At 46.2% G+C, this 26,862-nt stretch overlaps 1 protein-coding gene across 4 annotated transcripts; it reads left to right on the forward strand.

The window, feature by feature from the left end:
* The first annotated feature begins 5,600 nt into the window (after window positions 1-5,600).
* LOC310670596 (E3 ubiquitin-protein ligase TRIM39-like) lies at window positions 5,601-26,349 on the forward strand. Of its 4 annotated transcripts, none has more exons than XM_083426169.1 (8): window positions 5,601-5,623; window positions 7,191-7,397; window positions 8,913-9,437; window positions 14,690-14,788; window positions 17,981-18,211; window positions 19,472-19,494; window positions 20,896-21,011; window positions 22,439-26,349. In XM_083426169.1, the coding sequence occupies exons 3-8, from the start codon at window positions 9,021-9,023 to the stop codon at window positions 22,984-22,986; spliced, it is 1,434 nt and encodes a 477-aa protein (XP_083282295.1). In that variant the 5' UTR covers window positions 5,601-5,623; window positions 7,191-7,397; window positions 8,913-9,020; the 3' UTR covers window positions 22,987-26,349. The 4 variants fall into 4 exon arrangements, 3 of the variants coding, with proteins under 3 accessions (XP_083282295.1, XP_083282296.1, XP_083282297.1); XM_083426170.1 differs by lacking the exon at window positions 5,601-5,623 and adding an exon at window positions 5,646-5,665; XR_014507592.1 differs by lacking the exon at window positions 5,601-5,623 and having other exon boundaries at window positions 7,241-7,397; window positions 14,693-14,788; window positions 22,439-23,758; window positions 24,015-26,349.
* Window positions 26,350-26,862: the final 513 nt, after the last annotated feature.

Raw genomic sequence — 26,862 nt, forward strand, 5'->3', positions numbered from 1 at the left:
AGAGTCTCCTCCAGCACCATAAAGAACTATCTGACTTTTAGAAGACATCTGAAGGCAGCTCTGTATCGGGAAGTTTTTAATGTTTGATTCTATTTTTAATATCCTGTTGGGAGCAGCCCAGAGTGGCTGGGGAAACCGAGCCAGATGGGTGAGGTATAAATAATAAATTACTACTACTACTACTACTACTACTACTACTACTACTACTCAGCTTCAGGATCTGTCCTTCCAGTGACCACGCAGGGCTGATTTCCTTAAGAATGGATGCGTTTGATCTTCTTGCAGTCCATGGGACTCTCAAGAGTCTCCTCCAGCACCATAATTCAAAAGCGTCAATTCTTCGGCGACCAGCCTTCTTTATGGTCCAGCTCTCACTTCCGTACATCACTACCAGGAAAACCATGGCTTTAACTATATGGACCTTTGTTGGCAAGGTGATGTCTCTGCTTTTTAAGATGCTGTCTAGGTTTGCCATCACCTTTCTCCCAAGGAGCAGGCGTCTTTTAATTTCATGGCTGCTGTCACCATCTGCAGTGATCATGGAGCCCAAGAAAGTAAAATCTCTCACTGCCTCCATTTCTTCCCCTTCTATTTGCCAGGAGGTGATGGGACCAGTGGCCATGATCTTTGTTTTTTTGATGTTGAGCTTCAGACCATATTTTGCGCTCTCCTCTTTCACCCTCATTAAAAGGTTCTTTAATTCCTCTTCACTTTCTGCCATCAAGGTTGTGTCATTTGCATACTTGAGGTTGTTGATATTTCTTCCAGCGATCTTAATTCCGGCTTGGGACTCATCCAGCCCAGCCTTTCACATGATGAATTCTGCATATAAGTTAAATAGACAATATACAGCCTTGCCATACTCCTTTCCCAATTTTGAACCAATCAGTTGTTCCATATCCAGTTCTAACTGTAGCTTCTTGTTCCACATAGAGATTTCTCAGGAGACAGATGAGGTGATCAGGCACTCCCATTTCTTTAAGAACTTGCCATAGTTTGCTGTGGTCGACACAGTCAAAGGCTTTTGCATAGTCAATGACGCAGCAGTAGATATCTGGAATTCTCTAGCTTTCTCCATAATCCAGCGCATGTTTGCAATTTGGTCTCTGGTTCCTCTGCCCCTTCGAAATCCAGCTTGCACTTCTGGGAGTTCTTGGTCCACATACTGCTTAAGCCTGCCTTGTAGAATTTTAAGCATAACCTTGCTAGCATGTGAAATGAGTGCAATTGTGCGGTAGTTGGAGCATTCTTTGGCACTGCCCTTCTTTAGGATTGGGATGTAGACTGATCTTCTCCAATCCTCTGGCCACTGCTGAGTTTTCCAAACTTGCTGGCATATTGAGTGTAGCACCTTAACAGCATCATCTTTTAAAATTTTAAATAGTTCAGCTGGAATATCATCACTTCCACTGGCCTTGTTATTAGCAGTGCTTTCTAAGGCCCATTTGACTTCACTATCCAGGATGTCTGGCTCAAGGTCAGCTACCACACTACCTGGGGTATACGAGACATCTATTTCTTTCTGGTATAGTTCCTCTGTGTATTATTGGCACCTCTTCTTGATATCTTCTGCTTCTGTTAGGTCCTTTCCACTTTTGTCTTTTATTATGGTAATCTTTGTACGAAATGTTCCTTTCATATCTCCAATTTTCTTGAACAGATCTCTGGGTTTTCCCATTCTATTGTTTTCCTCTATTTCTTTTCATTGCTCGTTTAAGAAGGCCTTCTTGTCTCTCCTTGCTATTCTTTGGAAATCTGCATTCAATTTCCTGTATCCTTCACTATCTCCCTCGCATTTTGCTTCCCTTCTCTCCTCCGCTATTTGTAAGGCCTCGTTGGACAGCCACTTTGCATTCTTGCATTTCCTTTTCATTGGGATGGTTTTAGTTGCTGCCTCCTGTATAATGTTACGAGCCTCCATCCATAGTTTTTTCAGGCACTCTGTCCACCAAATCTAAATCCTTAAACCTGTTCCTCACTTCCACTGTGTATTCATAAGGGATTTGATTTAGATTGTATCTTACCGGCCCAGTGGTTTTTCCTACTTTCTTCAGTTTAAGCTTGAATTTTGCTATAAGAAGCTGATGATCTGAGCCACAGTCAACTCCAGGTCTTGTTTTTGCTGACTGTATAGAGCTTCTCCATCTTTGGCTACAGAGAATATAATCAATCTGATTTTGATGCTGCCCATCTGGTGATGTCCATGTGTAGAGTCGTCTCTTGTGTTGTTGGAAAAGAGTGTTTGTGATGACCAGCTTGTTCTCTTGGCAGAACTCTATTAGCCTTTGCCCTGCTTTGTTTTGAACTCCAAGGCCAAACTTGCCAGTTGTTCCTTTTATCTCTTGACTCCCTACTTTAGCATTCCAATCCCCTATAATGAGAAGAACATCCTTCTTTGGTGTCATTTCTATAAGGTGTTGTAAGTCTTCATAGAATTGGCCAATTTCAGTTTCTTCAGCACCAGTGGTTGGTGCATAAACTTGGATTACTGTGATGTTAAAAGGTCTGCCTTGGATTCGTATCGAGAACATTCTATCATTTTTTAGATTGCATCCCAGTACAGCTTTTGCCACTCTTTTGTTGACTATGAGGGCCACTCCATTTCTTTTGCTGGATTCTTGCCCACAGTAGTAGATATGATGGTCATCTGAACTGAATTCGCCCATTCCTGTCCATTTTAGTTAACTGATGCCCAGGATGTCAATATTTATTCTTGCCATCTCATTTTTGACCACATCCAACTTACCCAGGTTCATGGTTCTTACATTCCAGGTTCCTATGCAATATTTTTCTTTACAGCATTGGACTTTCCTTTCGCTTCCAGGCATATCCGCAACCGAGCGTCCTTTCGGCTTTGTCCCTGCCACTTCATCAGCTCTGAATCTACTTGTACTTGTCCTCCGCTCTTCCTCAGAAGCATGTTGGACGCCTTCCGACCTGAGTGGCTCATCTTCCAGCGTCATAACTTTTATATGCCTGTTGTCTTTGTCCATGGAGTTTTCTTGGCAGGGATACTGGAGTGGCTTGCCGGTTCCTGCTCCAGGTGGATCACGTTTGGTCAAAACTCTCCACTATGACCTGTCCATCTTGGGAACATAGTTCATAGCTTCTCTGAGTTATTCAAGCCCCTTCGCCACGGCAAGGCAGTGATCCATGAAGGGGTCTGTCAATTTGGCTAATTCTAAATATTCTGACGCGGGTGGCGCTGTGGGTTAAACCACAGAGCCTAGGACTTGCCGATCAGAAGGTCGGTGGTTCGAATCCCCGCGACGGGGTGAGCTCCCGTTGCTCGGTCCCAGCTCCTGGCAACCTAGCAGTTCGAAGTGCAAGTAGATCAATAGGTACTGCTCCGGCGGAAAGGTAAATGGTGTTTCTGTGTGCTGCTCTGGTTTGCCAGAAGCGGCTTAGTCATGCTGCCCTCATGACCCAGAAGCTGTACGCTGGCTCCCTCGGCCAATAAAGCGAGATGAGCACCACAACCCCAGAGTCGGTCATGACTGGACTTAATGGTCAGGGGTCCCTTTATCTTTAAATATTCTGAAAGCTTACATAACCATTCTCCCCTAGTGGGTAACTGATTCCCGGGGACACTTTTCAACTTCCTACTAAATAGATGGATTTTGTCAGGGGACTGATCTGTAAATTTGGGGACTGTCCCTGGGAAACGGGGATGTCTGGTAACCTTTACCTTGCATGCCCTCCACATTCCCCAAGACTGGTTGGGGTGTGTGTGTCAGGAGAACCCCCAAAGCTACCTAGCAGGAAGAAGGGGGGTCTTTCCACATTGGCAAGCTGAAATGCTTGTGCGGCAAAACAACTGGCACACTTGGAGCAGCTCCCATTGTACATCCACTGATTTCACAACCAGACACCAGAAAGGGCTGAAGCACCTTAGTTCTCCCCAGCACTATAAAATTAGGTGCTCCTGGACATGGCCATAACTAGGATTTTTGTTTGGGGGGATTAGTTGTTGACCTTTTTCTCCCGGGTTCCTTACCTACATTTACCTATGGTCATATCTCACACCATACATTGAAAGCAGTTTTACAAACTTAGTTGGTCTCCAAGGTGCTACTGGTAGGATTTTTTTTATTTTGTTTCGACTATGGCAGACCAACTCGGCTTGTTGTTGTTTAGTCGTTTAGTCGTGTCCGATTCTTCGTGACGCCATGGACCAGAGCACGCCAGGCACTCCTGTCTTCCACTGCCTCCCGCAGTTTGGTCAAACTCATGCTGGTAGCTTCGAGAACACCGTCCAACCATCTCGTCCTCTGCCGTCCCCTTCTCCTTGTGCCCTCCATCTTTCCCAACATCAGGGTCTTTTCCAGGTAGTCTTCTCTTCTCCATGAGGTGGGCAAAGTATTGGAGCCTCAGCTTCAGGATCTGTCCTTCCAGTGAGCACTCAGGGCTGATTTCCTTACCTGTAATTAGTTTTACATCAGTTCAGCAGTCATGGAGAGAATCCCAGAAACTGTAGTCTGTTAAGGATGCTGAGAATTGTAGTTTGGCTATTCCTTTGACATGGTAAATAGTTCTTGAATCCAGGTCACAAGCCCACCCTATTCATACACAAAATATGCCCTTAGGGCAGGATTTGAAGGATTTGGAAGTGAAAGGGCTACTGGGAAAGGTTTCTCTTCTGCAGAGGAAATATTTAGAGTCATTAGGAGAGCCAAGATGGCTTGGGTGAGGGGAGTGCTGTGTGTATGAAAATAATGTGTCATTTCCTCAGGGAAACTTTGAAGGGTGTAGTATTGGTTTTCTGTGGAGTGTGTGCACTCTAACACCTGTGTGGAAAAGTTGCGACAACGGGAACTTTTAGGTTTCGAGAAAAGGCCAGTGAGAAGTTACGTGACAGAATTGTGTCAAATTATGCAGCTTCCTAAGAGTATATATTTAACAAAGATGAATAAATGAGCAAATTAAGTTAATTTAGATATGCAGAAGATATTAAAAATAGATTTAGGGGGGCGCAGAAAGAGGGGAGGGAAGTCAAGCTTTGAAATGCCAAAATGATTGTAAAAAATAGTGAAATGTATAAACTTGAAAGGTATAACAAAAAAAATAAGATATATATTTTTAAGAAAGTGGCGAAATAAGAGTTCTCCCTCTCTGGTCCCACCAAAACTCGTGGGCTCCAGATGAAGGTAATGGCTGGAAGGTTCAGATGAAAGAAAGCGCTTCTTCACAGGTAAACTGCGGAACTCCCTCCCACAGGAGGCAGGGATGGTCACCAACCAGGTTGACTCTAAAAGAGGATTCGGTACTAGCCACGACAGCTAGGCTCTTCCTCAGCAGCTGGAGGCAGCAAAGCTCCCGAATAGCAGTTGCTGGGAGCCGCAGGAGGGCAGAGCAACTGCAAGGCCTACAGAGCAACTCCCTGCATGGCCTACAGAACGGGGGTAGCGAAAGGAACCCGGAAGGCGACGCGTCTATGGAAAGCGGAGATAGCGAAAGCGGCCGGGAGAACGAATCAACCGTTAGCTCTATGGCCTCGGCGGCGCTCAGAGCGTCGCTTCCGGCGACGTCAGAGCCGCTTCCCAGAGGGGCGGAGGAGCCGGGGCGGGAGAACGAATCAAGCTGTAGCTCTATGGCCTCGGCGGAGCTCAGAGCGTCGCTTCCGGTAACGTAGGAGCCGCTTCCTGTGGTGGCGTTTACGGAACGGGTTTGTTGTGGAAGTGGAAGGAGGGGGCTGGCGGTTGGCCGGACGTCCAGCAGGCCGTGCGGTTCGCCCCGTCAGCCGTCGCCCTCATGTTCGCGGGGCGGGAAAGTGAGGGCCAAAGCGGGGCGGCGGGGCTGCCGTAATTGCGGCCGTGCTGCGCGGAGGAGCGGCGGGTTTTGTGGGGCCTCCCGTAATTACCCCTCTAAAGCTCCCTCTGAAATTGTCCTTATTGCACGCCGTGAGATCCCCGCCCCTCTGGCTTCTCCCTGGCAGCCGGTTCTTAACAACGGGCGCCTTGGGCTCAGGAGGGCGTTGCGGGGGCTGCGGCAGTCTTGGCCCCCGAGCCCAAGTCCTCTCCACAGAGATCTCCTGTGCTTCAGGTTGCAGGTGCGCTTCAGGTGCCTGCCTCAGTCCTAGAATTCCAGAGCTGGAAGGGATCCAGGGGAGTCATCGATCCCAACCCCCTTATGCAATGCAGGGATCTCAACTAAAGGATCCCTGACAGATGGCCACCGCCAGTCCTGCTGCCCTGCCTCTTCCTCCTCTGCCTGCGCTGGAGTGGTGCAGTAGCTGAACAGGGTGAGCTGAAATAAAAGCCCTGTATCTTCTTTCTGTTCATGGTGTGGCATTCTCTCAGTTCACCGCTCCTACAGTGCAACGTGAGGGCCTACTGGGTTGGGCTGTTGTACAAGCGCTTGAGATAAACGCCTGTGAAGTGTTTTGGGGGAAGCGCTGCATAAACGGTGACCAGCTTGCCAGGAAGGAGGCTGCTGTCCCCTTGTTAACTAAAACAGGACTGTTTAAAAGTGTGTTTCTGGTGCGTTTTTGCTTTTGCTAGATGGTTCAGAGGCAATGGCCCACTATCTGGGCCCCACAGGGTGAATTTGATATCCCTGTACAAAAGGAGAAATCTCAAAAGCCGACAATTAAAGGGGTAAAAGATCTGGAACGAAACAGGCGTGGAGAGGGTGACCCTACTTTAATAGGGAGACAAGCAGGTACAAATGTATGGCTTACTCCAGTGTGGACAGGCCCAGAGTTTGGGTAAGAGTCGTGAGCTAGAAAGTCTCTAATTCAGATCTTGCTTGAGATATAAATACCCTTGGGCAAGCCAGTGTTTTCTCAGTCTCAGCACTTCATCTGCTGTATGGGGATAATTTACAGTGGTACCTCGCAAGACGAATGCCTCGGAAGACGAAAAACTCGCAAGACGAAAGAGTTTTTCGTTTTCTGATTTGCTTCGCAAGACGGATTTCCCTATGGGCTTGCTTCGCAAGACGAAACGTCTTGCACCTTTTTTTTTTTTTTTAAACCGCCAATGCATTCCTATGGGAAACCATCAATACACATTGGTGCTTCGCAAGACGAAAAAACTCACACCACTGTATAATACTAATTTTCCTTAAAGGCTGTTGTAATGGTTACTGGATAATATATGTGAAGTACTTCGAACACTTGGAAATATGCTGTATAAATGGGAAGTATTATTGCTTTATAAATATATTTTTTCCCCTTTTGACCTTCCAAGGGAATACCAAAGTGTTAAATGCTAGACGACTCATTTGCAAGGTGCCTTGGTGTTAAGGAACTGGAAGAGATCAACAGCCATAGCTTAACTGTTCAACTGTGATGTTGAATCATGCCTCGGCCAGCTCCCAATGGATAAATCTTTGCTGTCCAAAACCCGGCTCAAAGAGGAAAATACGCTTGCAGCTGAGGAGCTCCAAACAACAGGGTAGGTAGTCTGGCATCGCCTGCCCTAAAGGGCTTTGAAGTACCCTGACAAATACTAAAACTGCTGTAATGCTGAGAGTGGACACTTTTTAATTGGTTAGTTGAGAGCCACTGAGATGAAGTGAATAGATTAGCTTTGAATCTGGGAGACAGATTCTGCCCTCCAGATGTTGGGCTGCTGTGTTTAGCATTAGCAGAATGTGTGCAAATTACACATAGCAGAGGAACACCTGTCATAGGTTCCAGGGATTGTACTAATTTTGCAGCAGCAGGAGAAAGTCCGGGGAATTTTGCTCTCCGTATGTTGCTGAACCACAAACTGTTGGGCTGTTAGCATCCAAAATGCATATGGAAAAGGTTAAGGTTTGAAAGGACTGTAGAACCCTGTGATGTCATACGCTCTGTGGCGTTTCTCTCTGTGTGGTATTTCAGTTGGTTCAGTTGTTAACAGTCTTGTGAGTCTTAACGGTTAGAGCAGCAGGTGTGTTGTGTTGTGCTGCTGTTTGCCTCAGAGTCAAAGTAAATGTTAGTAGGTAACAGTCTATGTAAGATGTTCTAGCAACTAAATAAACTTCCACCTGCATTGTGTGTGTGTATCTGCAACTGCAAGTACGCTAAGTAAAAGTTATTTGGTCTTTAAACATGAGTATCTTGTGTGGTTTTCATAGGAGGAAAAAGAGAAGGGTCAAACAACCCAGGGCTGTCTTCCACATACTCTGCAAATAGGGACTAGAGTCTTAATTCCCCGCACAAACATCAGTCTCAGCAAACATGGCCAATGGCCAGGTGCGATGGGAGTTATAGTTCAGCAGTGCATGAAGAAATTATCTTAACTCTTTAGATTGATGTATATACCCTGTAGAAGTGGGCTGAATTTGTAATGTAAAAGATACTGCAAGTTTGTTTTGATGCTGTGTGGATGACTACAGTGGTGCCTCGCAAGACGAAATTAATTTGTTCTGCGAGTTTTTTCGTCTTGTGAATTTTTTCATCTTGCGAAGCACCACTGTGTATTGACGGTTTCCCATAGGAATGCATTGGCGGTTTAAAAAAAAAGGCGCAAGACATTTCGTCTTGCGAAGCAAGCCCATAGGGAAATCCGTCTTGCGAAGCAACTCAGAAAACGAAAAACTCTTTCGTCTTGCGAGTTTTTCGTCTTCCGAGGCATTCGTCTTGCGAGGTACCACTGTACATGCAAGACTTAACATATGTTCATGTATTTGTCCTGGAAGACAACACTTAATGTTTGGTGGTTGCTTTCAGAATTTTCAGTAGAGTTTGTAAAAAGAACAAAACACAGTTGGGACAAATTGAACTGTGCCACCACTCTGTCGTGGCCATATGCAGTGTTATTGTATGCTAGTGCAAGATCCCTTGCACTAGTGGATGGCCTAGTTTAAAGATTGTGCAATGAAGGAATCAAACAGCTGTTGTGCTAGTGGAAGCTTGTTGCACAACAGCTGTGTCATCTGTTGGCGAGCAGTCTTTTGTAATATACTTGTTTTCCTTTGCACAGCAATGCTCCGCCAGCACAACAAGGATATCAATAAGTGACTTAGTGCTACTCTGGATACAGCCCTTGGTTCTGCCATCCATGCTTTCCCCCTTCTGCCTTTGAGGAGCCATGGCCACCACAAACCCTTTGGAGAACCTCCAGGTAGAAGCCAGCTGCTCTGTCTGCCTGGAGTACCTCAAGGACCCTGTGATCATTGACTGCGGCCACAATTTCTGCCGGGTATGCATCACCCGCTGGTGGGAAGATCTGAACCGGGACTTCCCCTGCCCTGTCTGCCGCAAGACTTCGCGCCACCGCATTCTGAGGCCCAACCGGCAGCTGGGCAACATGGTGGAGATAGCCAAGCAGCTGCAGGTCACGAACAAGCGCAAGGTGCGGGATGAGAACTTGTGCGAGAAGCACAATGAAGTCCTCCGCCTCTTCTGCAAGGATGACCAGGAGGCCGTTTGCTTAGTGTGCGAGATTTCTCATGAACACCGCTCCCACACGGTGGTGACCCTGGACGATGCCTCCTTGGAGTATAAGGTAAAGTGCGGATGGGACATGGCTGGAATCAAGTTTTTAAAAAAGACGGGAGAGGGCATGAAGACCAACATTTGAGTTTGTTCATAGTAATTGGTTTTAATATTTCTGTTGTGTCTGCGTCTTGGAGTCATTTCCATGAGCAATGCAATTAATGTATATAAATAACAACAGAAACATCACCGGCTGTGTGAGGTATGCATTTGATGTGTATCTGCCCATTGCGGGCAGATGCCTTTTTTGCCATCACAGTAGCACATAAACTTGCACAGACTGTACTTAACCTGATTGAATAGGGAAGCCCAAGTGGGAACTGCAAGAAAATGCTGTCCTATATTTTGGTTTGCTTCTTTAATCATTAAAGTGCTCAGCCAGCCAGCCAGCCACGGCTTCCTCCAGGGAACTATAAGTAAGCCAATTCACTCTCCCATTTTTTCTTTTCAACGTAATGCTCAGCTGGTTGCTAGTGACCACTGACTGCTCTCAGTCTCCATAGGGTTGTCTGGGTGGGGGCTGTTGTTGGCTCTTCTGCAACCCTCAGGGGTCCCCTGAGTATTCTGGTGCCTCTCTTTTGTTTCTTGGTGGCTTCCGTGTTAGCTGAATTTCTGTTAGGCACTGCAGTCAGAGATGGACTTTGCTATTAGAGAGTGTCATGGAGATGAGGAATGGAAAGCCTTAAAAATGAGGGAAGGAGCTTGAAATTTGATGTGAGAATTCAGTGCAGAGTTGAATGGGGAAAGGGAACACAGTTGTCTTCCTATAATGAATAGGAAGGCAGGAAGAATAGCAAAATAAAGGCAGCAAATGACAGACACAATGTGGGTAGGTTGCTCTTATGTTTGGGAACAAGGTATGCAGCCTGCTATAAGTGGAGTTATGCTGCTATGTGGTGGGGTACACTTAGATCCAGCTTTCTCACTTGAACCTCAAGTGTCCAAGGTGGTGCCTTTGTCCAGCTCTTGCTTACTTGCCAGGCTACAGTTGTTTCTGGAGAAGAATACTCTTTTTCACAGCTCCCCAAATTCCAGGAACCTCTCCCTTGCTTGCATTGCAGTAATCCCCCTGTACATGAGGCTGCCCTTGAATGTGTGAACACTTCAATTAGTGCAGAATGCATCTGGCCAAATGTTGACCAGTACGTGTTAGACTTGTGAGGTCAGTTGGCCCATAACCTGTTGTTGTTGTTGTTGTTTAGTCGTTCAGTCGTGTCCGACTCTTCGTGACCCCATGGACCAGAGCACGCCAGGCCCTCCTGTCTTCCACTGCCACCCGCAGTTTGGTCAGACTCATGTTTGTAGCTTCAAGAACACTGTCTATCTCATCCTCTGTCGTCCCCTTCTCCTTGTGCCCTCCATCTTTCCCAACATCAGGGTCTTTTCCAGTGAGTCTTCTCTTCTCATGAGGTGGCCAAAGTATTGGAGCCTCAGCTTCAGGATCTGTCCTTCCAGTGAGCACTCAGGGCTGATTTCCTTAAGAATGGATGCATTTGATCTTCTTGCAGTCCATGGGACTCTCAAGAGTTTCCTCCAGCACCGTAATTCAAAAGCGTCAATTCTTCGGCGATCAGCCTTCTTATGGTCCAGCTCTCACTTCCATACATCATTACTGGGAAAACCATAGCTTTTACTATATGGATAACCCGTTACACAGGGCCAACAATCTGTTGTTGATACTACACCACACTTCAGCCAGTGTGATCAGCAGAACGTTAGAGACTTCCTGCTTTCTACTTGACAGTATTCTCCAGAGTTCCCAGTTTAGAAAACTCCTTACCCACGCAGTTCAATCCAAAATACAAAATGTTTAGACACAAGACGAGCATAAACATTCTAGCTATGTTAACTTTAAGTTATGTTGGTACATCATGAACTATTCTACAGTCATACCTCATGTTACGGACGCTTCAGGTTACGTGTTTTTGGGTTGCGAACCGCGGGAAACCCGGAAGTACCGGAACGGGTTACTTCCGGGTTTCGCCACTCGCGCTTGCACAGAAGCATTAAATTGCGCCTGCGCAGACACAGCGCTTTAGGATGCGAACACTGTGGGTTGTGGACGTGCCTCCGTCACGGATTACATCCGCAACCTGAGGTTCCACTGTACTATAACACAATCATCTGGGCTTATAAGTAAACCTTGCAAAGATCAAAGTATACAGGAATATCCACTAGCACTTTATCATGCTTGCTCACAATGCTATACAGACATCATTTTAGAAACTGAGATATGAAAGCTAGGAGCTAAATGGCACCTTAAACCTAGGTTATGGGCGCAACAACGGAATGTCTAGGAGCACTTTTTTATAACAAGAATTCAAAGCTGAAAATGAATGAACTGCGACTAAAATATTCATTTATTTTTCACATGGTTTAGTCCTTCCCCTGCCCACACCCCTGATATTCTTAAGAGGGTCTCTTCTCCAGTCTTCAGAGAGTACCTGGAAGTGGGGAGACAGAAAAAGGTCCTCCTTTCCTTCCATTCTGCTGTTTTAATCTGAAATCTTAGGTGCGGTACTGTGCCCAGAGCTCAGAAACTGCTCACGCTAATGAAATTCCCTGTCGCAAAATGCGCCTAGAATAATGGGAGTTTTGAACACTTCTGACACCATATAGCAGAATCTCGTCAGGGTAGGACAGCATTACTATTTCCATAGAAATAATGCTGCAGAGATTGTGGGTGGGAGGGCAATGGTTGTTTGCAAAAGACCATCTAGAACATGGGTAGGCAACCTAAGGCCCGGGAGCCAGAGCCGGCCCAATTGCCTTCTAAATCCGGCCTGTGGACAGTCCGGGAATCTGTGTGTTTTTACATGAGTAGAATGTGACCTTTTAGTTAAAATGCATCTCTTGGTTTTTTGTGGGGCATAGGAATTTGTTCATCCCCCCCCCCCAAAAAAAAAATAGTCTGCCCCTCCACAAGGTATGAAGGACAGTGGACTGGCCCCCAGCTGAAAAAGTTTGCTGAACCCTGATCTAGAACGTCTCTGAAATGGCACTTCAACCAGGAACTCCCAACTTGTTTCATTTTCTGTTTTTAAAGCCATTACATTCTGTTAAGATAGGTTTTGCTTCTAACTATAGGATAGATCTGGCAGCAGTAACAGGTGAGCACTCAAGTTGTGGGCAGTGTCTGAAATTAGCCAGGTGCATTTGGCACCTGCCTATCAACCACTTTCCACCAAATGAAGATTCCTGGATGGCACCTGACATCTCCACCATCTGGAGGTGCATGCCTGGGGATCATTGGATCTTAACTGTTTTCACACAATAATACCGCACCCTGTACAATTCTGTCAGTTATATATTTAGCGGCACAATTGGAATGAATTTCAGGAACCAAAATGCTTTTTCTGTGCAGCCTGAGCAGGAGTAGTGAATAACGTTATATGTAATTGTTGTAGCTTGTCTTCACTTACCCCACCCTACTGCCCTGTTCACAGTTGTGAAGAATATTCTTACATTATGAAAGGTCTGTGTCAACCTTAAGAAAAAGAGGCAGGAATAGGCCAGTGTATATGTAGATTGTCCCTGGATAAAGTGACTTTTCTTCTTTAAGTCCTCAAAGTTCTTAACCTAGCTCAATGTAGCCATTGGAACTAGCCAGATGTTTAACTGAGAATCAATCACAGTCAGTCCACCATATGAAAAATAAGATTTTAGAGCTGTTTAACTCCAAAATTGCAACTAGACATAGAGTCTTAAAGTTAGAAGAGACCCAATGGTCATCTAGTCCAACCCCCTGCAATGCCAGAATTTCAGCTAAAGCATCCTTGACTGATAGCCATCCAACCTCTGTTTAAAAACCTCCAAGGAAGAAGAGTCCACTACCTCTCGTGGGAGTCTGTTCCACTGCTGGACAGCTCTTACTGTCAGAATTTTTTTTTCCGAATGTTTAGTCGGAATCTCTTTTCTTGCAACTTGAAGTCTTTGGTTCGAGTCCTACCCTCCAGAGCAAGAGAAAACAACCATGCTCCCTCCTCCATGTGACAGCCCTTAAGGTATTTGAAGATGGCTATTGTATCTCCTCTCAGTCTCCACTTTTCCAGGCTAAACATACCCATGCCTTCAAGCGCTCCTCATAAGGTTTAGTTTCCAGACCCTTCATCATCTTGGTTGCCCTCCTTTGCACATGTTCCAGCTTGTCAAGATCCTTCTTAAATTGTGGTGCACAGAATTGGACACAGTATTCCAAGTGTGATCTGGCCAAGGCAGAATAGAGTGGCACTATGACTTCCCTCGATCTGGACACAGGTTTTGTTTTGTTTTTGCTGCTGCTGCATCATACTGCTGCTCCATCCATACAGATGGATACTTTGTGATCCATCAAGACTCCTAGATCCTTTTCACATGTACTGCTAGTATGCAAGGTGTCCCCCATCCTTTATTTGTGCATCTGATTCTCCCTGCCTAAGTGCAGAACCTTACATTTGTCACTATTGAAATTCAAGTTGTTATTCTGCGCCCAGTTCTCCAATGTGTTAAGGTCATTTTGAATTCTGATTCTGTCTTCTGTGGCATTAGCTACCCCTCCCAGTTTGGTGTCTGCAAATTTGATGAGCATCCCCTCAATTCCTTCATCCAAGTAATTTATAAAGACATTGAACAACAACGGGCCCAGGACAGAACCCTGTGGCACTCCACTTCTCACTTTTTCCCAGGATGACAAGGAACCATTAAAGAGTATTCTTTGGGTTTGGTCAGTCAACCAGCTACAAATCCACCTAACAGCTACCTCATTCAACCCACATTTTACCAGCTTCCTCACGAAAATATCACCGGGGGGGTGTGTGTCAAAAGCCTTACTAGGTCCACAGTGTTTTCCTGCCTGAACCAACAAGTTTGTAATTCCATCAAAAAACGAAATCAGATTGGTCTGGCATTACTTATTTTTGAGAAACCCATTCTGGGTCTTAGTAATCACAGCATCCTTTTCTAAATGCTCATAGACCGACTGTTGAATTATCTGTTCTAGGCTCTTCCTTGGTACTGATGTTAAGATCACCAGTTGGTAGTTACCTGGGTCTTCCTTTTTGCCCTTTTTGAAGATGAGGGCATTCCATTTTGGAGACTGTAACCTTGATTTAAGGAGCTATTTGGCACTTAGCTTATATATCTGAGTTTCTAACGCTGCTTGTGGGCGTCCTAGAGGTGTTTTTTTTTTTGGCCACTGCAGGAAGCAAGATGGGCGGTTCTTATGCTCGTGCCTCGTACTCTGTAAGTGTGCTAGTTCCCAATTATGCCATCTCCTCTTTCAAGCAGGAAAAGCTGCAGAAATGCCTGGAGCCACTTGAACGAAAGCTGCATGAGATCGGCCAGTGCAGATCCCGGGAGGAGAAGAAGCCAGGGGAGCTCAAGGCAAGTGCTGCATGCTTTGGATTGTATCTCTTTCACTTGGAATTTGGAATTTTCTCCCAAAGCAAATGCTTCAGTGGAAACCCTGTGAGCCTTGCTTGAATTCTAGTAGTGGGACGTGGGTGGCGCTGTTGGTTAAACCACAGAGCCTAGGACTTTCCGATCAGAAGGTCGGCAGTTCGAATCCTGCCGAGCTGCCTTTGCTTGGTCCCTGCTCCTGCCAACCTAGCAGTTCGAAAGCATGTGAAAGTGCAAGTAGATAAATAGGTACCATGCTCTGGTTCGCCAGAAGCAGCTTAGTCATGGTGGCCACATGACCCGGAAGCTGTACGCCGGCTCCCTCGGCCAATAAAGCGAGATGAGCGCCGCAACCCCAGAGTCGGTCACGACTGGACCTGATGGTCAGGGGTCCCTTTACCTTTACCTTACTACTAGTAGTAGTATTAACATTTTCTCTCACTGAGGCAGCTCAAGGAGTCTTTATAAAAACAAAAGACAAGCTTTCATAATATCCCAGGGGTAAAGGAAAAATACACACATTAAAAACAACAGTATATCACGTGTGCTTTAAAAGGCCATATATCATTAACAGCCAGAGGCATGGTTGAAGAGGAATGCTTTTGCATTGCACTTAAAGATATGTAACAAAGGCACCAGGGAAACCTCCCTGGGAAGAGCCTGCCACAAATAGGGAGCCACTACAGAAAAGGCCTGTTCTCGTGTTGCCACCCTCCAGTCCCCTTGTGGAGGGGGCGCACAAAGAAGGCTTCAGATCACAGTTGCAGAGTCTGGGTCGGTTCATATATGTGCTGCTGGCTCTTCTTGCCTAAGTGCAGAACCTTACATTTGTCCCTGTTGGAATTTATTTTGTTAGTTTTGGCCCAGCTCTCCAATCTGCTGAAAGTCAAACTGAATGCTGATTCTGTCTTCTGGGGCATGGGCTACCCCTTCCAGTGTGGTGTCATCTGCAAATTTGATGAGCATCCCCTCAATACAAAGAGCCCAGAGCAGAATCCTGCAGCACCCTACTTGCCTTGCCACTTTTTTCCAAGATGACGAGGAACTATTAATGAGTTCTCTTTGGATTCTGTCTGTCAACCAGCTACAAATCTACCTAAGTTACCTCGTTCAACCCACATTTAACTGCTTCTCCACAAGAATAGCACAGAATTCCGATGCTCCACCGAGCTTGTAACTGCTATCGAAAAAAGAAAGAAAACTTAATAGGAAATAGTTAATGAAACCACTCGCTGTATAAAATAAAAGCTGGTACAGTCGTACTTTGGTTTTCGAACAGCTTTAGTTCTTGAGCGTTTTGGCTCCCGAACACCAAGTGACTGTTCTGGTTTGCAAACTATTTTTGGAAGCCAAATGTCCAACAGGGCTTCCGCGACTTGCAGTTGGCTGCAGGAACTTCCTGCATCCAATCAGAAGCCGTGCTTTGGTTTCCGAACGTTTTGGAAGTTGAACAGACTTCCGGAACGGATTCTGTTTGACTTCCAAGGTACAACTGTCTGTGATATTTTCATTTGTTGTGATATACCTGCACCAAGATTCCCTCAAAAAATAAATGCCGAGCGCAGGCATTTGAAATATATAGTTAACTATCTCAAAGTTCTGTGCCACTTTTTGTTGCCTTTCTGCCCCCACCATGGCAGAATCAGAATGGTTTAAGAAAATACATTCTGTTAACTTTTATGTCAAAACGAACCAATTATAAGAAGGAACACAGAAGCACACCGGAAAATTGTAGTGTACCAGAATTGCATACTTTGGGATAATGTGCTCTTTTTTCCCTTCCGTTTAGTCCTGACAGTTCTTCATGCTCCCTTGCTTTTAATTTCTTTTAGTTTTAGCTCCTCTGGAAATTGCTTTTGATGATGATGATGATGGTGATGATAAAAAATGTTTTGCAAAACAACAACAACAACCCACAAAGTACCCTTCAAACAACTTTAAAAGTGCATTGTTATTAGTAACAGCTAAGAAGCCACATCTGTGGGTGGGAAAACACAAGGATTTGTCTTAGTGATACAGGTGAAACCGTGTAGCCCAGTATGCTGTGTAGCCACCTTTGTGTATGTAATGTTTATGCTCCTCTTATCCTCTTTGCAAAGCCTGGGATAGCCGACAATTGTACAAATATACCAAAGCATATTGAAACAATTAAAAAATACAACAAATTTATGCCAGCTTTACAGTGGCAGCAGCAAGCAATGCACTCTTTCAGCATTAGTACCTTTGGGGACCTAGAAACAGTGTAAGAACGTTTCCTGGACCTTCCCTTCTGGGTTTTGTCCCTCTCATTTGATATTCAGAGGTATACTGTCTCTGAACGAGGAGGTTCAGTTTGGTTAAAATGGCTGACAGGCTTGGCCTAAAGGTTTTCATCTAGTTCTTTTTAATGTTGCATTGAGATGCCATAGTACCACCCATAGTAGAGAATCACATTACAGTGGACCCTCTGGTTACGTACCGCTCTGGATACGTAACTTTTCGGTTGTGATCGCGGCAAACCCAGAAGTATATACTTCTATACACTTCTATTGTGTGCATGGTGTGCGCACAATATTGTGCTGTGCGCAGAATTGGCACCTCCAGTTACAAACTTTTCAGGGTAAGTACAGACCCCCGGGACGAATTAAATTCATATCTGGAGAGTCTACTGTATTCCAAAAAATATTAGATTGCCACACTTCATAGCCAACCTTTCCTCCAACTCTAGGTGGTACACAGTGGGATAACTCTCCTCTGTCTTCACAAAAAAATTGGTAACCTTCCAAGAGGAGCGCCAGCATTAGTCTGTTGGAGCACAAACCACAAAGATTCTTCTGACACTCTAAAGGTTGACACATTTATTATGATGTAAGCTTTCATAGACAGAATCCACCTCACTACATTATCATCATTCATCTGATGAAATGGACTTTGATCCACTAAATTGGTGCTCAAGGTGTCACAAGGCTCTTTTGTTGTTGTTTCTATACAGTAAGTTGGGCTGAGAGGGAGACTGTCCCAAGGTGACCCAGTGAGAGTCGCAACTGAGCAAGTACTTGAATTTGGGTCTCCCTGGGTGTCACACCACGGTTTTGTGCTGTGTGGGGAAGTTCCCCCTTTCTCCCAATCCTGAGCATCAGCCTCATTGGGTTGACCTCATTGAGCCCTACCTGAACCCTGTCTCCCATCTCCCTGCAGCGGAAGGTTGAGGACCGCCGCCAGCTCATCATCCGAGAGTTCGAGGAGATGCATTTGTTCCTGGAGGAGGAGCAAGAAGTGCTGATGCGACACCTGGAGGACGAGGAGAAAGAGATCTTGCAGAAACTAAAGGACAATGTGGCTGAGCTGTCTGAACAGCGGGTCTCCCTCAACAGCCTCATCACGGAAATCGAGGAGAAGTGTCTGCAGTCAGGCATGGAGATGCTCAAGGTGGGGTGTGCATCAGAGTCTACCTGTCTCCTGCATCTGAACAAATGCTGCTTGGAACAGCCCGTTCCTCAGCAGCCCTTGAGTCTGCCTCCTTCCCTTACTTTTTTCTAGTGCTTTAAGAAGTAGTAAACCACCAGTAAAGCTTAAGGCAGGCAGTAAATCAACAGTAGATTAAAACAGACTTGAATTACCGTATTTTTGCTCTATTAGACTCACTTTTTCCCTCCTAAAAAGTAAGGGGAAATGTGTGTGTGTCTTATGGAGCGAATGCAGGCTGCGCAGCTATCACAGAAGCCAGAACAGCAGGAGGGATTGTTGCTTTCACTGCTCAGCGATCCCTCTTGTTGTTCTGGCTTCTGAGATTCATAATATTTTTTTCTTGTTTTCCTCCTCCAAAAACTAGGTGAGTCTTGTGGTCTGGTGCGTCTTATAGAGCGAAAAATACGGTATCTTTTGCACCCACGGATCTGAAAGAGAGAGCCTGCTTCCCCTTTTCCCCTCAACTGCAGCCTGATGGAGCAGATAAAGCTCTAAACAGGACTTTCTTCGGAAGCAGTGATTGCATGTGATGGGTTCAAAGAACCTCCAGAGATCATTTGCCTCAACCAGTTTCCTGGAAATGCAGTGCTCTTTGCCTGGGGCCACCGTGGAATGGGGCTCATGGGCCTTCATGTGGGGTTTTGGCTCCATCACTGATCGTGCAACTCAGAGGGATGAGAGTAGAACAAAGGGTCGATGAATTCTAGTCTTGCGCCAGCCCATTTCTGTTCCCCACTTCCTCCACCTCTCATCTAACATTTCCATAAGGGTCTGTGAACCCCAATTTCTATAGACCCTTTGGATGTGAATCTGTATGCCTCTTGTGGGTAGCAGGGCAAGATGCGTAGGGCTCTAGCTTTCTGTAGTTGACATGCAAGCATGAAATCCAGTGTAAGGTCATCAGAATTGGTTTGCTTTGTGAAGGCAGATCCTTGGATAGATGCATATAGCTGATATTTCAGGACATTACAGTGGCAGGCTGGAAGTTGGTGTGGTTTGCACAAAAGGTCCAACACTTGAATCTTTTTGGTGCGTTTGGGGTTTTTTTACACTTGCCTGTGCTTTTTTAAGCTAAAACAGCAGAATAACATGTGTTGCTTTAACCAAAGGTGGGATCTTCCTCATTTCACCAGTCTGCATAGATAGATTTTACTTAGCGGTTGGGCTCCTTAATGACGACACGACTCTTAACCATTTTTATTTCTTGTCCTTCTCATGCAGGATGTGAAGCACACCCTCGAAAGGTAAGGAGCAAATTCTTTGGTCATCACAACAGCCTCACTGCCTCTTAACATGGGCATCCTATGAGGTGGTCCTTGTCATAAACAGCTGCTGGACAAGCATTTGTCCTGGTTTGACACATAAAATGCTCTTTTAAAGACTGCTGGTCTCCTTACCTCTTGAAGGAGCGCTTCTGTATTTTTGGTTTTACTGTATTTTTGGTTTCTATGGAAGCCGCCCAGAGTGGCTGGGGAGGCCCAGCCAGATGGGCGGGGTATAAATAATAAATAAATAAATAAAATTCCAATGGATGCCTTTGCTTTCTGAAAGGAGGTGGGCAGCTACCAAAAACAGGGCCTTCTCTATGGTGGTGCCATCCGCCTTCACAACTGCGGAAAGCTCTCCCCAGAGAGGTTTGGCTTGCAACCTACCTTACTGTTCTTTTGGCATCAGGTGTGGTTGAAGGTATGAAAGGCCCCTGCTTTGCTGAAGCAAATACTTGTAAGGACAAAGGCAAGCGGTTGGCTCTAAAAGTGCCACTTCATTCCTGGTGGGAGTCCTTCCAAGAACAGATTGGCCTTTGATCGAGGCCAAGTCTAGTGGAAATGTGCCTAGAACAATGGGAGTTTCAAACACTGCCAGCAGGGTTTCCCAAAATTGGGTCTGCAGCTGTTTCTGGACTACAGTTCCCATCATCCCTGACCACTGGCCCTGCTCCCTAGCGATGATGGGAGTTGCAGCCCACAAACAGCCAGAGACCCAAGTTTGGGGAAACCTGGTGAAAACTAAATAAGACCTCCCTGAAAATAAACAAGTTGCTCAATTATAGCCTGGGAGATGATTCACTCCCCCTTTCCCTGGAGATTCTTTTATATATTTATTGTAAGTATTTTTTTATAACTCCCTTTCAATCATATTCCCAGGACAGTTTACAAAAATAAAAAAGCATATACATAAAGCATACCAAACTAAAAGGCACAAAAATATGTAAAAAGCAGCATAAGAGAATCAGCAGAATTAAAAGTACTTGTGAATCTCAAGAATTTTTATTCACTTATTTATGTTTGTACACTGATAGCCCATCTTCCTTCCATCCCAGAAGCCAAGGCTGCAGACCTGTAGGTTCTCATGTGGTCACTCATCCAGGCACTGACCAGACCTTACAAGTATTTGAAGTCTGCCCTCACAATGGCCATGAAATGAAAGATGATTGGGGGGAACATGGAAGCAATGGACAACTTCAGGGACAGTGAACCTGGGGCCCAACAGATGTTCCTGGGGCCCACAGCTTGCAGCATCCCTGACCCTTGTCCATCCTGGTTGGGGCTGCTGGGGGTTGGGAGCCCGGCAACATCTGAAGGGGCCACAGGTTCCCCAACCCTGGACTTGCCCTCACCCAACTTGCTCTGCTCTATTTCTTGCAGATGTGAAGAGGTGCAGGCCCAGAAGCTGAACCTGGTCTCCATCGAGCTGGAAAAGAACTTCTGCAACTTCCCCAGGCAGTACTTCGTCCTGCGCAAAATCATCAAGAGGCTCACAGGTAAGTTGGTGTGGTGCCACATCCAGGCATTTTTCGTTTTGGTTGGTGTGGGGGCTGGGAGAATTGGGCCTCTTCTCCCTTGCTCATGGATCAGGGGGTTTGTCCACAGTGCCAACAAAACTCTTTGAGTTTGGAATAGATTCTGCAGATTAGCACCGTCCAAGCAATTGAGCTTAATTCTGATCAGTGCACACATAACACAACTCTGTCCAGGAGAGGTGTGCTAGAATTGTTGATAGTGGGAGAGGAACAGTATTAGCCTTCCCCAATCTGATGCGACACACACACCCCACCCAGCACAGCCAGTTGTCAGCAGTAACAGGAATGATACAGTCGTACCTTGGATCCCAAACGCCTTGCGAGTCGAATGTTTTGGCTCCCAACGCCACATACCCAGAAGTGAGTGTTCCGGTTTGCGAACGTTCTTTGGAACCCGAAAGTCCGACACGACTTTCATGGCTGCTGATTGGCTGCAGGAGCTTCTTGCAGGAGCTTCCTGCAGCCAATGGAAGCCATGCCTTGGTTTCTGAACATTTTGGAAGTTGAACGGACTTCCAGAACGGATTCCGTTCGACTTCCAAGGTACCACTGTAGTTCAAAATAGCTGGATGGCCTCCAGCTGTGGAAGACTGGTCTGTATGTAGAGAAATGGCTGGAAGCAGAGGAAGAAGGAAGAGTAGTCATGCAGGTTGAATGTTCTTGAGGATGTCATGCCTCCCCTGAAAAGCAAAGAAGAATGCAAAGATAATTTTAGGGCAAAACTAGGATAGATTATTAAATCTGTGTTAGAATATATTCTGGGTAAACAAACCAACCCCTGTGTTGCAAAATATGAGTCCGCAATATCAAAAGCAACACGATGGCCAGAAACAATAACAATGTGAGCAACTTTATGGAATAATTCAAAACATCAAAATTAACAAACTGAAGTCTCTGAAAGTCCTTAAATGAATCATGGTGCCAGACTTTACCCGGAAGATAGCAAGCTGTGAAGCTTTGTATAATCAGCAAATGTCCAATTCTGATGTCCAACTCTGAACTCTGCTGAACAGTGTTTCCGGATAACAACATGGGGAAAAAATTGTAACTTATCTAGGAGACCATTGTAAGTGGATGAAAACATTAGCAGGATTGCAATAACACTTGTAATGCAGCAAACATTATGGACAAAATGGAGAGAGATAAAATATGGTTATGAAATAATATGCAGTTGTAAAGGTTGCCAGTAGGACCCATGGAGGGGAAGGTGGGAAGTCCAGAGATTCGGAGAAATCTCTAAATATGGACATGTATTTTGTGTTGTATTGTTATAATTTTATATTTGTAAAATCAAATGAAAATTATTTCAAAAAAGAAAAGAAAAAGCCATTGAGGCCTGGCCACCGTCGCAGCGGAGCTTGAACGAATGTCTCTCCCTTTTCCTGCAGGAGATTTGACCCTCGACCCCGAGACGGCCCACCCCAACTTAGTGCTCTCCGAGGACCGGAAGAGCGTCAAGTTTGTGGAGCAACGCCTGCGAGACCTGCCCGACAGCCCGCGGCGCTTCACCACCTACCCTTGTGTCCTGGCGACGGAGGGCTTCACTTCGGGCCGCCACTACTGGGAAGTGGAAGTGGGCGAAAAGACCCACTGGGCCCTAGGGGTCTGCAACGAATCCGTGAGCCGCAAAGGGGAGACGACCTCCCTGCCGGAGACTGGCTACTGGCGGGTGAGGCTCTTCAACGGGGACAAGTACGCGGCCACCACCACCCCCTTCACGCCCCTCAGTGTCGCCACCAAACCCAAGCGGGTGGGCGTCTTCCTGGACTACGAGGCCGGCAGGCTTTCCTTCTACAATGTGACGGACCGCTCCCACATCTACACTTTCACCGACACCTTCACGGAGAAGCTGTGGCCTTTTTTCTACCCAGGAATCCGTGCCGGACGCAAGAACGCAGCTCCCCTCATCATTCGGCCTCCCACGGACTGGGAGTGACAAGATGGCCGATTCTTCTCCCTCTGCTCCTCGTTCTAGGATTAGCCCTCAAAGGTGGTTTTTAATTGAATGAATTTGAACAAATAATTTTATTAGAGCATAAAGGAAAGTAGATAATATCAAATATCTGTTTCCCACCCCCCAAAAAACTAAAATATTAATCTAAATATCTTATCAGATGTGTTGAGGGAGTTATTTAAGGCAGTTTCTCTGTGGAGAAGGACGCAAGGGAGCGGGAAACCAAGCTGGGAATGGCAGAAGGAAACGTGGAAAGGCTTTCAAAAACACCACCGAAGGGGGCAGGGGAACCCTACAGAAATGTTGGTATTTAACTTTTTGGCTTCACATTTTCTTGAAGGGATGTGACGATAGTGAAGGGAATATTCCCACAAAAGCAAAGAGCCCGTTTTGGAGCAGTTCGGCTTTTGTGGAGGCCAGTGAAGAAATGGATTCCTTCTGCTTTCCCAAACCTCAAACGGGGCTTAAATCTGAGACGGTGATGCTGAAACTTTGGGGGCGGGGCGGAGAAAAACCAAGCCACACTGTTTGCATTAGCTGTGGGCAGAGCTGGTCAGCAATGTGTGTGAATGAGAGCGTGGCAGACGTGTGCTACGTGGGCAGTGGAGGGAAGTGACCTGTCTGAAGGGATTCATCATTGCGCGTGTGTGGATTGCAGAAACCATCTCTTTTTCCCTTCGCTGCTCCTTCTGCACCTTATTCAGTGTATGCGGGAGCAGCCTCCTGTAGTCTTGGTAGAGTGTTGTAATGTACCGTATTTTTTGCTCTATAAGACTCACTTTTTCCCTCCTAAAAAGTAAGGGGAAATGTGTGTGCGTCTTATGGAGCGAATGCAGTTTGCGCAGCTATCCCAGAAGCCTGAACAGCAAGAGGGACCGCTGCTTTCACTGCGCAGTGATCCCTCTTGCTGTTCTGGCTTCTGGGATTCAGAATAAATTTTTCTTGTTTTCCTCCTCCAAAAACTAGGTGCGTCTTATGGTCTGGTGCGTCTTACAGAGTGAAAAATACAGTACATGTGAGAATAAAGCAGGCCAGGAATGGATCCTTTCCTCTTGAACACCCCAGCACTCCCTGTGTAGAGTGTTAAGAGATCTCTATGGACCAGGGCTGGGCAATACCTGGTTTTCAGCATCGCAGTACATCGCCAGCTAAACATCACGATATACTGATATATCACAACGTCTGAAATGAGGATGGAGCTATGTAGAGGCCTTGGCTGGCTTCACAGTTTTCCCCACATTGTGGTGTGTTTTTTTTGCATAGCACACAAATGCACATCATGATTCACAATATATTGCCAGGTCAAAAACTATGAAAGCGATATCATGGTATGGACTTGAAACCAGTTCTGGGTGACATATTGATATATTGCCCAGCCCTATTATGGGCTGCACAGCCCTTGCAGCCAGCTGGCAGATCTGGACTGAGGGTGCTGGAACTGAGTTTCTGTCTCGGAACCAGGAAGCAGAGCTGCCTGGTTGTGAGCGCCCTTGGACAACTTGGTCTTAAGACCCAAATTTTATCCAAATGCCGGTTGTATGATTTGTAGTTGGTGGCATCCATTTGGCTTTAACTCAAGCTGCCATCCCAAAGTCTTTCATGAATTGAACGGCATGTACTGTGACCCTTGCCTGTGGGCTGTGAAGAGGAATGCCTGGCGGCATTAGTCACGGGTAAAAGTAGTGCCCACAGTGCATAGATGAGTCGAGGGCAATGGCCTGCAATGGAGGGCGAACGTTTTCCAGTAGTTCACTTGAATCGAGGAAAAGGCACCTCTGCAAACCTTTCAATCCTGAAATTCACCCATGTTGCACGGCTTAGCCAAATGTGAGGCAGAGGGATCAACACCAAAAAACGCTTCTTTGGCCAATGTTTTGGGGGAAGTCGGCAAAATGCAGCTGCTACGTTTACCTGTTTGAAAAACAGACCAATCTGGCTGCACTGTAGTGTGACATCATCACACTGCTTGGAGGTTTTTAAGCAGAGGTTGGGTGGCCATCCGTCATTATATGATCTCAGATTGGCTGCTCCTGACTTAGGAAACGGCCTTTATTCGGGCAGTTTTCATGGAGGAATGGTGCTGCTGCTGCTGCTTAAAGCTGGGGAAAGAAGCAGCTTTCGATAGGTGACAAGAGCAAATAAGAAAGGTAATGGGGAGCAGATGAATGTGCAACTTTCTCATCACCGCCACTCGTCCTGAGAGATTCCACCAGAGTTAGAATATTAAAAGTTATTACAGAAGGTATGTATGTTTGTGATTGGTGAAGGTAAGGTAAAGGACCCCTGGACGGTTAAGTCCAGTCAAAGGCGACTATGGGGTTGAGGCACTCATCTCGCTTTAAGGCCGAGAAAGCTGGCATTTGTCCAGACCGTTCGAAAGCACACCAGTGCAAGTAGATAAATAGGTACCACTGCAGCGGGAAGGTAAACGGTGTTTCCATGTGCTCTGGCTTCCGGCACGGTGTCCTGTTGCACCAGAAGCGGTTTAGTCATGCTGGCCACATGACCCGGAAAGCTGTCTGTGGACAAACGCCGACTCCCTTGGCCTGAAAGCGAGATGAGCACTACAACCCCATAGTCGCCTTTGACTGGGCTTTACTGTTCAGGGGTCCTTTACCTTTTTATGTTTGTGATTAGAATACCCTTGAGTGCAAAATACGTATGTTGAATAAAGATTCCAACCACCTCTGAACATGACAGGGAAAATTCCTCTACAGCAAGGCCCTCCAGATGTTGATGATGGACCACAGCTGCCACAACCCCTGACTCTGGACCATGCTGGCTGGAGGGGATTGGAGTTAGAGCAGTGATGTCCAAACTTTTTTCAAAGAGGGCCAGATTTGATGAAGTGAAGGGCCGTGAGGGCCAACCAAAGTTGTTGACCTTTCCTTTGGGTTGAAGTTGTTGAGGTTTTTTAGGATTTTACCCCAGGAAATAAACTGGCACAGGGGCCAGATTAAACAGACTGGTGGGCCAGATTAGACCCCCAAAACTGACTTTGGACATGCCTGGACTAAGGCAACATCTGGAGGGCCACAGGTTTCCCCACCCACCTTGTTCTAAGACATTCAGTTCCCAGTTCAGCCTCAGGTTAGTTATTGGCTTTAACCCATCCCTCCCAGTGATGCCCTGTGGGGCTCAGCTTGCCTCTACCTTCCAATGGTAGCGTCTGGAGTTGCGCGATTGGCTTGTGTACGTGTGCGTCTATGCGGCTGAGGAAGCTCTGACTTGGGTGCGTCCGACCCTTGAGCATGAGTGGGCTGGCAACCCACAGCTTAGGGCAAGATCTGTGTCTTGTGGCTTGTAAGATTATTAATAAAATCTCTTTGTTTTATTTGACAACGATATGTGTGTGCGCGTGTGCGTGTGTCACTTATTGGGCATTTTTATTTTATCGGCCGGAAGAAAGGTGTCAGAACTGCAGTTCTTTCAGCAGCAATGTAATACCAGGGGCTTTTCCTTGCCCCAGGTAGCAGTCAAGACGCCACGTTTTGCAGTAGCTGGAGCTCCCAGGCCAATTTCCGGGGCAGCACCACACAATGCAATGCAGTAATCCAACTTGGAGGTTACCACTCCCTTTAAGGAGTCTCAAAGCGGCTAACATTCTCCTTTCCCTTCCTCCCCCACAACAAACACTCTGTGAGGTGAGGGAGCCTGAGAGACTTCAGAGAAGCGTGACTGGCCCAAGGTCACCCAGAAGCTGCATGTGGAGGAGCGGAGATGCAAACCCGGTTCCCCAGGTTATGAGACTACCACTCTTAACCACTACACCACACTGGCTCTCATGAGAAATTATGTCCACGTGCTTTCCATTCCAACATTTCTCATGCCTTGGGCGTATAGATCAGGAGTAGCTCC

Source organism: Podarcis tiliguerta (genome assembly GCF_965153285.1).
Source record: "Podarcis tiliguerta genome assembly, chromosome: 2".
Classification (NCBI taxonomy): Eukaryota; Metazoa; Chordata; class Lepidosauria; order Squamata; family Lacertidae; genus Podarcis; species Podarcis tiliguerta.

Excerpts from the sequence above, each read along its gene's own strand:
- LOC310670596 (XM_083426169.1), top strand. The coding sequence starts at position 9,021 with ATGGCCACCACAAACCCTTTGGAGAACCTCCAGGTAGAAGCCAGCTGC. Across the intron at positions 19,495-20,895 it reads GTGAAGCACACCCTCGAAAG|ATGTGAAGAGGTGCAGGCCC; the intron begins GTAAGGAGCAAA and ends TATTTCTTGCAG. Across the intron at positions 21,012-22,438 it reads AATCATCAAGAGGCTCACAG|GAGATTTGACCCTCGACCCC; the intron begins GTAAGTTGGTGT and ends CTTTTCCTGCAG.